This window comes from Erpetoichthys calabaricus, chromosome 1 (genome assembly GCF_900747795.2).
Source record: "Erpetoichthys calabaricus chromosome 1, fErpCal1.3, whole genome shotgun sequence".
NCBI lineage: Eukaryota > Metazoa > Chordata > Cladistia > Polypteriformes > Polypteridae > Erpetoichthys > Erpetoichthys calabaricus.
The window spans coordinates 272,589,671-272,606,251 of NC_041394.2; the positions used below are offsets into that span (position 1 = coordinate 272,589,671).

General features: G+C 38.5%; 1 protein-coding gene across 1 annotated transcript in view; it reads left to right on the top strand.

The window, feature by feature from the left end:
- Positions 1-10,653, top strand: part of cdnf (cerebral dopamine neurotrophic factor) — a 37,433-nt gene extending 26,780 nt beyond the window's left edge. The window contains exon 4 of the mRNA XM_028794937.2: positions 10,050-10,653. Coding sequence (XP_028650770.2) covers positions 10,050-10,234 — 185 coding nt within the window. The 3' untranslated portion in view covers positions 10,235-10,653. The remainder of the gene's footprint in view (positions 1-10,049) is intronic.
- The last annotated feature ends 5,928 nt before the right edge of the window (positions 10,654-16,581 follow it).

Here is a 16,581-nt window from a genome sequence, read left to right on the forward strand (position 1 = left end):
ATGCAGCAATTTGAACTTCTGTCTATGCGCTTCTCATTGTCTTGATCCAATCATGGAAATCACTCGCCTTTTTACAACGAGGTATGTCCAGAAAAGCCTTCAAGAAAGCTCACCCCTTGTCGTTTTTATGTGGATGTGATGAGTTGTTTAAGCTCTCTGTGGCCGCGTTGCATGGACAGCGCGGAGTGAGGCAGAAAAATATGCAACACAATAACGTCTGAAAAAATTAACCCATCTTTTTCAGAGAAGTTGCATTGCATTTATCTCCATATCCTTCAAAAATGGCTTGACCTACAGTATGTGCAGCAGAAATTGTTTAATTTATCTGGGCTTTTTGCAGTCTGCTCTGTATAGTTGTGGGACTAGGCCTAATGATGTGTAAAATTTTACATGAGTAGTTTTTGAGATACATAATTAAATGAATTACATGTGTACATACACACATGGAAGCACGTTCAAGCATGCACATGCACATGCACTCACACACTCAGTAGAAATTTATAAGTGAAGATAGCGGACAGCTTTGCTTGCCCTACCACAGTACATGCTGGATGATGAAAAGAAAGAAATTAACACTCACAAATACACCTAAATCTGTAAAGGTCGACATGGATGGAGCATTAAGCCAACCTGTGCCAATCTGTCAATCTGCGCAGCTTGCTTTTATCATTTGACCCAATGTGTTTTGTTACAAATTTAAATTGCTCACTCAATTTCTTGTTCATTTTACTCTACATTTATTTGTGTGCATAATAAATATATACACAGTATAGAAATAAAATGTATTATTATTATTCTTATTATTATTAAGTATAATAAATATAAGTTAATGTACTTGCTTGTATATTATTGCACTACACAATCGGTTGTATTGTATTGTAAAATCTTCCACTGTGTGATTTCCTGTGGTATCACTAAAGTGAAATTTAAATAGAGTACTGTATGGCTGATTTTTTCATTACGTATTTGGAGCTGGATCAGTGAAGCAGCAGCTTACCAGTACATCACCAAATCTGGCATCTGCTCATTGCCTGTGTGGATTTTGCCCTATGCGAATGTGCAGTTTTGTCCAAGTATTCTGGTTGTCTTCCAACAAAGGTGTGCATATTAGGTTAACTTCTGATTCTAAACTCAGCTATTGTGAGTGTTAATAAGGAATTATGCATGTGTAGGCTCTGTGATGGACTGGTGCTTCATTCTGGGTGGAAGGCTGCTCTGCCTTGACCAGATGCAGCTGGGATGAGCTTTAGGCTCCATAAACCATTAAACTATTGTGAGGAAAAGCCATACAAAAGAATATTTCAAAGAACCTTAGGATATTTTTTATTATGCGATTTGGAGTGCACAGTTTCTTTATGTGAAAGAAAAATGCACTCTTGTAATTACCAGTTTGTGTATACATGGAGAAGCTGCAATGGAAGGTGGGTCCATTCGATGGACTCTCAGGTGGAAATGCATGCCTGCTCCCACCTGCTTCCTTGGTGCTGGTCAATTATGCTGAAGAAAGGGCAACTGGCCTGTTAACGACGCCTACAGTAGGTGAATGAGGTGGACGGTGGATGCTGAGGGTTACTGAGGGTTTTCTCTAAAGCAACATTTATTTCTTTAGCACATTTTCAGTGCTTTACAAGATATCACAGAAGTAGTTACATCAAAAGAAAAACAAATTAAAATTAGTTAAGAAAAATCATACATAAACAATATACAAAAACAAAATAATGCACCCTTATATAAGACAGATATGTAATTGGGAGTAATAAGAGTCTTTAAATGTAGAATTGTGTTTTAAATCTCTAAATGATGGTCCAAAAATATTGTCAGTTGTCCAGGGAGCACAGAAAAATTTTGAAAAACTCTGTAGAGAATTAAAAAACAAAACCTGTAGGGGTTACAGGCCAAAAGACTGCCTAGCTCCCACCATGCATTCTGGCTAACATAAAAGTTCCCAAGTAGTTCTATATTGTTGTTGTTGTTGTTTGTATGGCTTCAACTTAGAAGGTTGGACACAATTGGTCTTGTGGCAGGTTGGGGTATCCACTGTGGCCACGGGGTGTTCTAGCTCCTCAAAAACCTGACACACACAGGCTTGGACACAAGTTACACCAAAGAAGAGGATTTTATTACATGGGAAACCCTTCCAATAAGTGTTTCACACCACAGCCACAGCAAGAGTACACAGCTCTCTGCAACTCTGTCTTCTTGGTCTTCTTCTCTCTCTTGGTCATTGCCTCCTCCAGCAAGCTTTGTACACCTCCTCCTGACTCTAGCTCCCAGAGTTGTGGCAGGCATCTCCTTTTATGTTACAACTGGAAGTACTTCTGGTGTTCCGAAGCTGTAGCTCGGAAGCACTTCCAGATGTGGTGTGAGCCCATCAAAGTAGGACTCTTCAGTCCATTTAGTACCCCCTGGCAGCACTCACGGAACCCAACAGGGCTGAGTCAAAGAAATTTAGTTCCCATGGTGTCCTGTGGGAATCCATGGGGCTGCCTAGCATCCTGGGAGAGACAGAGCCCTGTGTAAGCTGTATCTTCCTGTCCTTACACAGTGTGGGCATCTTGGCGGGGTACGGTTCCCGGGCAGCGCCCTTCACATTGCTTTCATTCAAACATTCAAATATCACAGGTGACTGCACAAGACTTTGATCAGATGGTGGTAGTGCAAAACACCACCACAGAAGAACTGGAAAAGAAAACTGAGAAAAAGTCAAGGTTAATAAGGTTTGCAGGTTAACTGAAGAGAGTGATGATTCTTTGCATATCTAATTTCTTAAAGGTGGAACTGAAATGCTGTTATAAAAAGGTTGGTTTTTAGGAGTTTTTTAAAATGTGTTAGTGTGGAGTATCTCTATTGGTAAAGCATTCCAAATTTATTGTGCATACTGTAAGAGCAAAGGGCTGCCTCCTTTCTTCTTTTATGCTTGGCTTTTGGAATAATAAGCAGACAACTATTAGAAGAGCTAAAGTTACAATTTGAAATGTCAGGGGATAGGCACTCCAAAATACAGAAAAGAGCAAGATTATTTAAAATGTTATATAGTATTATTAATATTTTGAAGTCAATTCTAAAAGACACAGGTAACCACTATAAAGATGCAAAAACTGGTGAGATGTGCTCAATCTGTGTCTGTATTGATGCTTCTTCTTATACTTCAGTTTTCATTCCATGTATTAAATATATGATTGTAATTTAAATAGTAACTCTAACTAGACTGAAGAGAGTTTAAATAACTTGTGAAATTCTACTCACAGCTGGTTCTCAGTTCTCAACAATAATTGGATAAAAAATTGGATAAATAGGCTCAGGATTCAGTTCCCAGCTTAGCCCTCATTTCATTGAGGGCTTTCACAGATATTTTAGTTTTGTCCTAAATCCCAAAGAGGTGCGTATACCAGACCCAACATGAGGGAGTGTATTAAATGTGCATGGTTCCTGTCTTACTCTAGATATCTGCAGTGGCGGACAGTCAGGGTCCTTACCTGGCCAGAACGAGAGAGCATGTACAGGGCATTATCTCCCCCAGATCAATAGATGGCAGCCCCCCGGTTTGCTACAACACCACAGATTCCCTGTGACTGTGTTCTGTGATTCAGCCCTTTTGGGCTCCATGGGTGCCACCAGTGGGATGCTGCAGTGACTGCTGAACCCTGCATTGTTGGGCTCCCACCTCACCCAGAAGTGCTTTCAGACCATGCTTACGGGACACCGGAAGTTCTCCCGGGTGCAGCATTAAAGGAGCTAGTTGCCTCAGCACTAGGAGCCAGAGTCAGGAAGGAGATGACAAAGCTTGCTGGAGGAAGGAGGAGGCAGCGAGAAAAGAGAAAGACATGAAGAAGAAAGGGCTGTGTGCTGTACCTTGTGCTTTATTGTACTATGCTGTGGGAAACATTTAAGTGAAGAGTTTCCCAGGACAAAAATAAAAGCCACTATAGTGTATTGCTGGACTTGTCCATGTGTCTGTCTGTGTCGAGTTTAAGGAGCTGGAGCGCACCCTTCAGGCCACACTGCATTTATCAGAAATGTGTCACTTACACTTTTAGGCATTTTTACTGATGAAATGACCAACTAAGCCATCACAATTAATGAAAAGTACTGATTAAGGAACATTTTTGTTTAAGTTAGGCAGCACTTGTGGGACTGCCAAGGCATATACTGTATATTCAAACTCTTGTGACAATTAAGAGATCGGATTAAATCTATTCATCCATCCATGCGTCTGTCCATCTGTCCATTCACCCATCCATTATTTCACTTTCTTAGTCTACTTCACAAGCACTGGCAGCAAGCATCATTAGACAAGAATCACCCATAGATAGAATGCCCTCACTCTGTATATACAGTATACAGTTAGTACCAGATAAACAAATGTACAGTACATTGTAATTTAGGCAGAAACTATAAGAAACCTATCAAGAAAATGTGAAATCCATACAGAGAGTGAGGAGCCTGCCTCAAAACTCTATCCTGGGTTTGAATTCTGAGCCCAGTCCAATGTGTGTTAGGTTAATTAATGACTCCAAATGAGCATGATATTTGGGAGTGTGTATTCCCTGTGATGTTCTAGCACATTGTTTATTGATGGTTCCTGTCTTGTGCCCAATGCTGCAGCCTTGAAATGTATTAAGCAGGTTTGGGAATAGATCCATTTTTTGTTGGGATATTGGGGAGATAGTGGGGGTATGGCAGTATACTACTGTATTTACCATTATTGGTAAGGAAATCTGGTGTATTTTCACAATAATACCCCTTATAAATACTTAAGTATTCAAAATTTGGACAGTATTTCAAATTAGCCTACCAGGTTAGTACATAGCTAGAATTTCCATGCTAATTTGTTATCCTTCAATTGATAATTATGTTACAATAGTGTAATGTTGTGGTTTTGTCTCAAAATCAAGCTGAATCACTGTAATAATCAAGTTAAATCACTATAATCACTAGATCCTGTCTCCATTTTCCTCAAAGCAGTATATTGTCTTATTTATTTGGCTAGTGTCGGTTTTCAATCCACATTAGATATAGGCCCATTTAATTATGTGATGACCACCTTTTTTCTTGAAAGTTTTAATATGAATGCTAATGCCAAAGATTTTCAAATAAGGGCTGCATATGCTTTACACTTAAATATAATTATGGCTGGGAAAGTCTTAAAATGCATATGCAATGAACACGGCAGCAGCTGCTCCACAACAGATGCTCAATAGACAAGATGTTATCTGCCAGATTTCTTTTTGTTGAAAAAAACTGCATTCATTATCTGTTATATTATAGGTTCAGTGTCTGTAATTGAATTAATCAGGTTATCCATCTACCCGACTATTTTCAAATGTGCTGCATCCCAAGGTGGATTGCAGTTTAGAGTGGCTTATTACGAATATAACAACAACAGCATTTATTTATATAGTACATTTTCATACAAATAATGTAGCTCAAAGTGCACAGCCATATGGTAGGACTACAATCTATATGGGGTAGAAGGTAGACAAAGCACATGCCATAGGGCTAAGGCAGATATGCAGGAAAGGAGCTTAGGCTGGAAGCCACAAGGGTTCAGGGTCACATTTTGATCTTGACATGGCATTAAGCCCTATGTCTGCATATTGTCTTACTTGTTTTTCTGATGCAGACAATAAGTCTTTTCAATCATATTGTCCAAAGCCGAGCAAATGAATATAGAAAAAGTCATCATTTGGGCATGTAAGAGAAGATATAAAAGCTGAAAGTCTTCAAGGTAGTACAGAGTGTTGTGTTCTTTACTTAGTAGATAGCCAGGCAGAAGTGCAAACAAGTTTGAAGAGTCCCAGAGGATCAGACTTAGCTAGGATTGGTATACCGTGAAATGATTTGCCAAACCACTAACCAAAAACCATAAAGCATAGTATAGTTATAGTATAGCAGTTTGTTTGTTTTATATTATATTAAAATTTGGTACCATACAGCTGTGCATATCATCTTTTACATAATTGCTAACATGATGTCACAAATCACATTGCACACGTCGAGTTCCAGGTAACAAAGGAGCAACATAGTAACCCAAGGCAAAATACAGCTACACAATGTCAATGCAATGACATAACCATATACTAAAATGAATCAAATCCAAATTAATTTCATATTGAGATCATTAAAAATAAATTAACTGAACACAGAGGTGTAACTCAGTGGAAAGTTCTGAGCTATTTTTACGTTCTTTTTGTTTCCCATAAATAAAAGATCAATTGTTGTCATTTTTTTAAATCATTAATGCTTACTCTCCTGTAAATATAGTTTTTTTTCCAAAGTAATATTCAAACCAGAGGTGGGTAGAGTAGCCAGAAATTGTACTCAAGTAATAGTAGCATTACTTCAAAATAATATTACTCAAGTAGAAGTAAAAAGTAGTCATCCAAAAAATTACTCAAGTAAGAGTAAAAAAGTATTTGGTGAAAAGACTACTCAAGTACTGAGCAACTGTTTGAACATAATAAATTATTTATTTTTTAGAAATGTTGTAATAAGACAGACAAAAATATAAAATAATGTGCAGATTCTGCTATTTCCAAATAATAAAATAAAAAATGAGTAAAAATAAATAACATCTTTACAAAATAAAGATGCACAAATAACACAAACTTCCAAATCTTTGTTTGTTTTTCACAACAAAGCTTTTGAAGCCAATACCTACAGTAGGTAACATGTATGTTTGAACAGTGCAAACTACTTACAGTGACAAGTTATACTGTACAGTGACAGTATAATACTGTATATTCACATTGTGGTGTAGCGGGTCTGCAGCTTCAAAAAAAAAAAAAAAGGCCAGTTTTAAATCATAAAGCCACTTTGTGTCACTCTCCGTAGGTGTAATTGCACAACCGTGGTGAGTTAATGAGGTAGTCGGAGCGAGTCTCACCTTCACGTGCGGGTGCAATCGTTCTCAATTGCTTCATTGGCTTTCTGCGACGTGTGATTAAGGCCCATGGAGACGGAAGTGTATATATACAGGTCGGCACAAAAAAAAAAAAGAAGGGGGAATCAAAGAAAAGGAGAAAAGAAAAGAGTCTGTAGGGGACTGGCATCATCACACACTTGCCCTCTAAATAGCACAGCTGATAGAAAATAACATTAGAACAAGGCAGCTTGTGCACGTACAAGAAGTCTCACATTACCTTGACTGTCTGTGTCTGTGGGTGTTTAGTTAAAACGTGCTTGTTCTTCACTCAGTGAAGTGCTGGTTAAGCTTCAGCAGGAGTTGGCTCTCAAGGTTCTTGCAGTGAAGTTGTGACAGTTTAGCAGTGAACAGGAGCCCCGCATGACTAAAAGTCTCTCACAGGCTGCAGATGCAGGAAGTTTGTGTGTGGTCGTGTGACTGCATGGCTACATCTGATTGGTGAAACGGAGTCGTGTGATTATTATTGCTATGTCTGATTGGTGAAACAGTCATGCAGTAGATCCACTGGTGACTTCTCTCTGGCAAAAATACAGCGTACAGTATCTAATGTGTAAATGGAAAAAAAGTGACGAGTCGAGTGTTGCCCAGTGTAGTGGAATAAGAGTAGCGTTTCTTCTTCACAAATGTACTCAAGTAAAAGTAAAAAGTATGGTGCAGTAAAACTACTGTATATGTCTACATTTAGAGCATCTACTGGTAAATTAAACTGTAAAGAGTATCAATGTGAAAATTAAGCTGTTCACGTTTTGGTCCAATTTCTTGGCCAAACTGTGTATTGTTATGATTTGGGCCTAACTAATTCAAAAAAGGCCCAAAGCTCAAAAAGGTCTGAGGCCTACTCAGTCTAAAAATTGGCTGTGTCATGTACCGGGTTGTAGGTTATGTTGTTTCTGTTGGTTTTAAGAGTGAGAAAGCAATTGTCTCCTTTTCTTATAAATGTAGTTTTGTTCCATGTCGTTCGTTGGTGGAGTCCCAAGAGGAGGGATGACACTGACATCACCACCCCCGGGCCCTCCCTCAGGCTATCTAAGCTGAGTGCAAAAGCCTAGGAGTAGAAATTGTTTGTTATTATTGGAGTTTGTAAGTATTGCTGTTTATTGTTGGATTTTCTGGTTATTGTTGATCTCTGGCATTCATTTAAAGGATTCTGATTAAAGGAGTGTGTTTTGGGACTTTGTTTTGTTACTGTTTTTTAGGAAACTCTTTTGTGCCTGATTTTAAATTTGAATAATTGTATTTTTTTAATTTTGTTAATAAATCTTTAATTTATAAAGATTCTTTTTTCCGACTTCTTGTGCACTAGACAGAATTTAATGGTTACCCTCCTCTTTGTGGGGCATTCATTTTAGATTTTGAGATTTTATAGTTGTTTTGACAGCTCCTCATTTTTGGGCATGCTTCAGCTGAAGTTAGCTGGCTGCCTTGGGGCCAGGCTGAAGACAAGTTTGCTTCTGCTGGGCAGACCAGGTAGGTTTCTGGCCTACTCCTTAGCTTGTTTTGGAGATCTCACCTATTTTCATTGGGAGGAAACTCTATTTCATAATAGGCTAAGGCCTATTTACTTTAGGAAACTTAACTTCCTCACTACAGGAGAGTTTGAGTCTGAGGAACTGTGAAAAAGGAAGACAGATCTCACTGTGCCAGGGATGGAAGGAGCTATAGACAAGACAACTGTGTGAGTCAGTTACCTTGTAAAAGACAGAGGTTTTAAGTCTGGTAGAGAGACTGAGCTCAACATATTTTGTTTTGATAGATATGTCCACTGTGAGATTGAGAGATGGACAGAATGTAGTAAAATGGTTAATGAATTCTTTAAGCTGGCACCTGGAGTAGGAGGCAGCATGAACACAATCAGTGATATACCTTTTGTGCAGATCTGGTACAAAGCCTAGGCAGGAAGAAAAGAAATGCTCTTCTGCCCAGTCAATACAGATGTTGACATAGCTTGGTGCCACCCTAGTACTCATTGCAGTTCTTCTAAACTGGTGATTGAAAGGACTGAAATTAAGAACTATTTCAGGCAGTATGATGAGGGTACAGGATAGGAAACCTGTTAAAGGTATATCTGAGGACAATGATGACTTCATCTTGGAAAGCAACCGTGTCAACAGAATCAATGTTCATTTTTAAACATGAAAGCAATCATGACCCTTAAATATAAAGCTGTCAAAAAACTGAAGAACATTGTTAGTTTCTTTTAAATATGAAGGGAAAACCACTAACTTCAGGACTGTGGGTAAATAGCCAGCAGGAGTGCCTTGCCATCATGGCATAATGTTTACTCCTTCCCTTCCTCACACACATCTATGCATTCGAGTAAGATAAAGCACTATAACAGCATGTGAAAAGTTGAAAAGAAAAAAAAAAATTAATGTAAAACATTGTTTAAAGAAGAAAGTAAATTTCTAGTGTAATCCAGAAAACCTCTAAACAAATTCTGAGCAACTTTTTCTCTTCCCTATTTGTTTGTGTTTTGTGTCTTGCCTCCCGGTCTTATCTGTATTGTGTCTCATCTTTTTTGTTGGTTTGCTGTAGATAATCTGCTATCCTATTTCTATAATCCTCTCATTTATTAATATTATGCAAAATTAATGTGATTCAGTTACTTTGATTTTAGTATAAATTGGGGGCCTTACTGAGCCATCTCATTAATTATTGGCGTGACCAGAATTTGATAATCAAATAATAATTTTAAAAAAAATCCATGTCCCTAGGAAAGTAAAAAAGACACTTCTTCATATAGTGTTTTGTATACACATGGCAGTGTGGCGTAGTGGTCAAGGCCTTGGACCTCCAACAATGAGGTTGTGGGTTCAAATCCTGCCACTGACACTGTGTGACCATGAACAAGTCACTTGGCCTGCCTGTGCTGCAATTAGAAAACCAAAAGGAATGTGACAAGTCATATAATAAATGTTGTAAGTCACCTTGGATAAAAGTGTCAGCCAAATAAGTAAATGTAAGCAAGCATGAGTTAGGTATTGCTCAAATATTCCATGCCTTCATCAGCTTCCTGTGCTATCAGGCCTTACTGACTCTCAACTGTGCTTTGAAGTTTAAAGCATAAAACTTCATTGTTGTTCATTGTTCTGATGTTATTATATGTTGTATGTTTATTTTTCAGAGAAGCAGGTCCTGGATCTTTCATCTTCCAGCCTCATAAAACTCAAAGTAGTTGAGCTGAAGAACATTTTACAGTCTTGGGGTGAAACGTGCAGAGCATGTTTCGAGAAAACAGACTATGTCAATGTGATCCAGGAGCTGGCTCCTAAATATACCAGCCATAAGAGATACTCCTCAGACTTGTGAAGAAGCAAGTTTTTAATTTTATCCTGAAGCTGAATGACTAATAGATCTCTACAGTTTGAAGAGGTATAATCAAGTTCATTTGTCATTGTAACAGATATTTTTAGGGAATTTACCGAAGAAGATCAATTAAAATAATTTATTTAAACATTTTGTAGGGGTGATTGGCTTTTCAGCAGGTATTTTTGTCTTAAAATATAAATTATTTTGAATCACATTTTTAATTCTGGAATGCTATGAGATTGTTATGTAGTAGGCAGGCCTTTGTCATCCTATTTATTTGGAATTCTGTCCTTCTGTCTCATTTGTGTAACATATAAAAATGATGAGGTGATATCAGTTATTGGTAGACCTGGCAGTGTTTACTAGTATCTTTTTCAGTTTGCTGCTATTTGAATAAAGTCACTGTCCATTTACAAACCCCATTTACAAAGTATTATCTGTCTGTTTTCTGTTTTGCTTAAAACAATTGACATTCAAAACAGAAGTAACATCTGTTCTCTGTGCATCGCAGTATATTTCTGCAAATTCGTATTGTGATGGATGGCTGGGGCCCATGCCTGGCCGAGAAACCCCTTCACCACATCTGCCAGGGGGACAAGGGTGGGAAGCCCAGTATCTCCCCCTGGACGCTAGATGGTAGCCTCCCTGGGTTGCAGTGGTGCCTCGGACTCCCCCAGGGCTTCATGGGGGTTGGAGTTCTGTGTAGCTCTGTGGGGTTCCGCAGGCACCGCTGAGAGGTGCTGCAACAGGAGCTGCTGGCCCCTTTTGGGCACTAGTATCGCCACACCCGGAAGTGCAGCCGGATGTTCCGGGTATCCAATAAAAGGGAGCCAGAATCGGGAGGAAGAGGACAAGGTTGCCAGGGAGGAGTGGTGGAGGAAGAGAGAATGCTTGGTGTCACTTGAATAGTGTGCTTGGGACTGTGTTGTGGCTGGAGGGATTACGGGGAAGATGTACCCTCCAGCTGAAGAAAAATAAACAGTTTATTTATTTTAGACGTGCCTCCTGTGTGAATCTGTGTCGGGTCGGGCGCTATATAGCGTCCTTTTCACAGTATAATTAACTTACCCGAGGTGCCAAATAAAAAAAAAAGATTTTTTGGACAAATATTCAGTTTAACATACCTCTGACCAGCTCTGAATTCTTACCTTGTTTATTGCCTGTGTGGGATCTGCGTGCTATCCAGTTTTCATTCCCCATCCTAGGGTCATCTTAATAGCGTCATAGGCCCTGAGCAAAGTAGTGTGCTGAAGCCCCTGCTTTGATACCAAAACAAAAACTTACATAAGCATCAGAAACATCATGAGCCCCTGTGCTCCTGAGACCCCCGGCCAGTGTCCATTGTGCCCATTAAGTTAAGACAGCCCTGCCCCATCCCCAAGATGTGCCTGTTTGGTTTTTCAGCAGTGTTCACACGTGGCTTGCCAGTACTGATTCCTCTCTTACACGTATTACTGATACAACTGGCCTTGTGAACAAGCACTGTATTAAGAGGCTTTCATAACAGTTGGACCATCTACACTATTTTTTGAGAAGATCTACAGTTTTTTAAAATAGTTTAAAGTATGAAGTTGTTGCATACACATTTTTTTTCTTTTAGGTGTTCTTATACATAAAGAATATGTCTTTTAAACATTTGTAGAATATACACAGCCACAATTCCTATTTGAACATTTAGGACTACCATACTTTGATTCGACTGCCAGTGCTTATTCAGTGCATCATTTTGATTGTGAAACTTTCTCTCTAAATGTTTGTGTATGGAGTTATCCATATCCTGTAGGCAGTAAAGGTTCATTTGCCATCAGTCTACTTCACCATTATCTGTTCTACATTTTTGTTAATTTAAAAGTAAAAAGTTACAGATCTGTAAGCACAAATGCTTAACAAGAATCAAAAATATATAATATGAAATAATACTCAACTTTTCAATTATAAGCTTTGTGTAAAAACTGTTTTTGTTCATTGTACTGTGTATTTATTTATAGTATGATTTTAATCATATTATAACTTGTATTTAAGTCAACTTTTCCCTGGAGACATGCAAGTATAAATTACGTGGAAATAAAGTTGACTTGACGTGACATGACACAATGGGACTAGTGATAGTTCTACTTCTTCACGGATTCAACATCCTGGGTTTGTCTCATGCCTAGTTCTTGACTCGTGTAGAAAGTACACATTCTCCTTGTGCCTGTGAAGGTTTTCCTATACTCCCCAAAGACATGCCGGTTAGGTTGACTGGTGATTATATTAATCCTGAGCGTGAGTGTGGGTATGGGCCTAACGCAAAGGACTGGTGCCTTGTCCAGGGTTGATCCCTGCCATTTGCCCAGTGTGGGCAGAATAGGCCTGGACCCCATGTGAACCTGAAATGGTTTAAGGAGGTCAAAGAATATTATGTTGGCTCATTGAGAAACCGGAATGCAAATTAGTGGTCAAAATATGTATTGTTAGATAGTTATGTCACAGGTGATAGGATTCCTTAAAGGATTCTGGCAAGAGTAACAACAAGACTGAACTCATTTTCAACCAACTCTTGTATTTTTTAATTACTACTCATCATTAGAAAAACATTGTTCTTTTTTGCAAGTGACTGAAATTAATTCAGCCTTCAAAGCTGTATCTTGGTGGTAACAGAAAACTGGTACAGGCTTGCTTCGGCCTACTGACTTCTAGGATTCCTTACCTCTTCCCAGTCTTATATGTTCTTTACATTGTTCTGTTACTAATTCAATCTTGCAACCAAGATTTTGACAAAACCTTTTTCCATTTGTTTCTATTAACTGTGTCCTTGCTTGGCTATAATTGGAGTCAATTTTCAAGTCTGAGACTGTTCAGCAAACCTATAAACTAGTGAAGCAAAGATTCTGAGATTGATATAGTAAACGGTCAATCTCAGCTACAATTTGGAGAGTCATATGAGATGCCTAGTATGGTAAATCATAAACCGTCTTATCTGAATTATAATTAATTTTACCAATAGGGCAACTGCCTGCAAGATTTAGTGATAATTCTTCATCATTTCAGTAAAACTGGAAAGAAGGCAAAATAGTTTTCCAGTTTTATCCTTATTTTTCTCTTTTGACCTGGGGGTTAGAATTATGTCTTCATCCCACCTGAGTGCTGTAAAGAGCAACTACAGGGGATTGGTGTCAGGAAGGTCATCCTGCCAGAAAAATGTCTGCTCCAATATTTTCTTGGCAACAATCCAACCCAGGTGAACCCATAACAATTGCCATTAAACCATCAGAAAATTTTAAAAGTAATAGGTTTTCCTTTCTTTTTAGTAATTATGATGTGCGTTTGAGAGAAGTTGTTGTTGTTTGTTATATAATATTATTTATTTATTAAGTTTCCACAAAAGGCTACATTTCCCTTTTGGGATAAAGTTTGTTCATTTGTTTGTCCTTATGTTTGTTTCATCTATCTATCTATCTATCTATCTATCTATCTATCTATCTATCTATCTATCTATCTATCTATCTATCTATCTATCTATCTATCTATCTATCTATCTATCTATCTATCTATCTATCTATCTATCTATCTATCTATCTATCTATCTATTGTAACCAGATGGGGGCACCACAGAGCCCCAAACCACAGACACAGTAATACAGCACACACTAGATGTACAAAGCAAGAGATTTTTATTCCTGTTTTAGCACCTTTCCACAGACTCTTCGAACAATCAGCCACAAATACATTTATAATCACAATGAACCAATAAATCTTCCTCCTTCCATATTCCAGTTGAGTGTTGCTCACTGCCTTCCGTCTCTGACTCGTCCATTTGTGGCAGCAGGCTTCCTTTTATGCCAGACCCAGGAATGCCATGTCTCCTGGGAAGCACTTCTGGGTCAAAGTGAAAGTAGGGAGGTCCTCCCCTGTCAGCATCCTCTATTGGAACATAGGAACTGCGCTTCCAGACTGTATATCCCAAGCACCCCTATGGGTGACCCAACTGGGTTCCCATGTGAAGACCACTGCCACCTGACATATGGAAGACTTCTCCCAACTTCTCTGCTGGCCTGTCCATTATTTTGTATCATCCGGGCACAAAGTTAGTTATTTGTTCCACATGCCAATTCATCTGCATTGTTGGGGCTCCTCATCCCTGCCTACCACCTCAGAATTATCAGAGACACTCTCCAGCTCTGCAAGGACATGATAACGGTTTGACATTTCTAATTCTGGGGTTGATGCCCCTGGACAGTGTGCACCCTTTACCTTACGCCTTGTGACTGTGAACCACCTATTTCTACCTGTCTGGTCTGGAATCTCCTCCCACGCCACCTTGGGGGTGCACACTATCTCTCTAAAGGACACCTGGGCCAAGTCCGCCAATTCTCTATTACAACGCAGGTCAGCCAACTTCTCCAGTTCAGCGACCCTGAGCTCGAGGTGCTGGATCAGCTGCCATCTCCTGCAGATGTAGCCCTCAAAGACAACTGGCTCTTCCATACCATCATCTAAAAAGTCCAACATCCAACAGGACTTGCATTGCACTGGCCTCATTATTAAAATTTGATGTGGGATTAGTAAAACTACCTTTTTTCTTAAAATTAAATAAATTTAACTTAAATGGTAACACTAAGATCTGCTACAGCTATTCTATACCTTTTAAAGGTATCTATCTATCTATCTATCTATCTATCTATCTATCTATCTATCTATCTATCTATCTATCTATCTATCTATCTATCTATCTATCTATCTATCTATCTATCTATTTTCAGGCAGCTGGAAGAATGCTGAGGAAATCACAATTATGGAGAAATTCCAAATTTTACAAAGAAAACATCCCAGTCTGAAGTTCTGCTGTGAATTTTGTAGAGTGAGATATGCAATTACTGTATTATTTATATCTGAAATTAAAAATGAAGGATAAAACTCCCATGGAAGGGCAAACAAAATATATAAATATTCTGGTAAATTGAAGGCCTTTCTTCTCTAGTGCAAAGGAGAGCTGCTCATGATTAAGAGGCAATTCTAATAACAGATTTATGACCATCCACTAGGCTTGAACAGAATTTGCTGTTGTAGCAAAATGGGGTCTACAAAGCTGTAATTCTTCTTGGTTTTAGTAGTGCCATACTGGAAGATTAAAACTCTGTCATGTAACCTGACAGAAGATGTTTTTTTGATTTAGGTGGGGTAGAGAAAGTGAGTTATGGAATGAAAATGGCTTTGAACACATTCCCAGTTCTAGCTAGTAACATCAGCCTACTGTTATGAGTATGCGTCATGTCAGAAGAGACCAGACAGGGTGGAGCCCAGCTATAGTTTCGGTAACTGATATCGACCCATTTAATTTTCAGCATGCTGGCCTACATACATATGAAAGTAAACTGATCTGCCATATTGCACCATTTGCTTGTCTGCCTGATTTCATCATCTGTTGTCTCAAAAATTATTAGGTCATGCATTTCTTAAACATGTTCAACTTGAAATTACCATGTTGCTTTCATAATTCATACGTGTTTAATATAGTGATCTTTATATTGTAAAGGGTTTTAACTTTTTGAACATTGTGCAAGGATCAAAAAAGAAAAAAGTCAGTCATCCATGCATTCCCTTTTTAAAAACTTGGGGAATCACTCACAAAACACAAGGAACAAGGCAGAACAAGCATCCATACATAGAAACTACATACTTAACAAAACTGACAAAAAAGACTTAACTATATAAAGTACAGACATGAACAACAGTATTAACATAAACAATAACTGGAGAATTAAAAAAATAAACAATAAAGACTTAAAAAGGAAGCTAAACATAATCTGGGGAACCCTGACTTAAACGTAACAGTCACAGAGCTAATGCGACACGCTTACTACCACACTCTGCCTATTTAAGATGGCGACGGAAATGTTTTATTTACTAAGAACTGGATCTTCTCAAAAACAATCTACAAACATTAGCACTAGTTTAGAGTGTGGCATACAGGCCAGGGCTCTTCCCCAGCTGGGATGCCTCTATGCTGGAAGGACTGGGGAAGGGAGTCCGGCTGGGCAAGGGCCCTGGCCTTATGTCACAGGAGATATCAAACAAGTGAGACTGTGGACCTTTTTGCAGTTAACATTGGTTGTGACAACTAGTTTAATTCTTTGCTCCAGCCCGCTTTTAGATAACGATTTTTGTTTGTTCCTTTTGTTGCCACCATTTTCTGGTTACTGTCTTGCTGAAATTTGTTTTTCAATCACTTGCCTTATCTGATGATCACATCACTAATTACAGCATTAATAGATTTATGCTTAGTGCCAAACAGTATTAAAAACTTTTTGAAATGTTACACGGTTTGATATTGTGCATCATTTCAGTAAATATATTAGCACCATCTA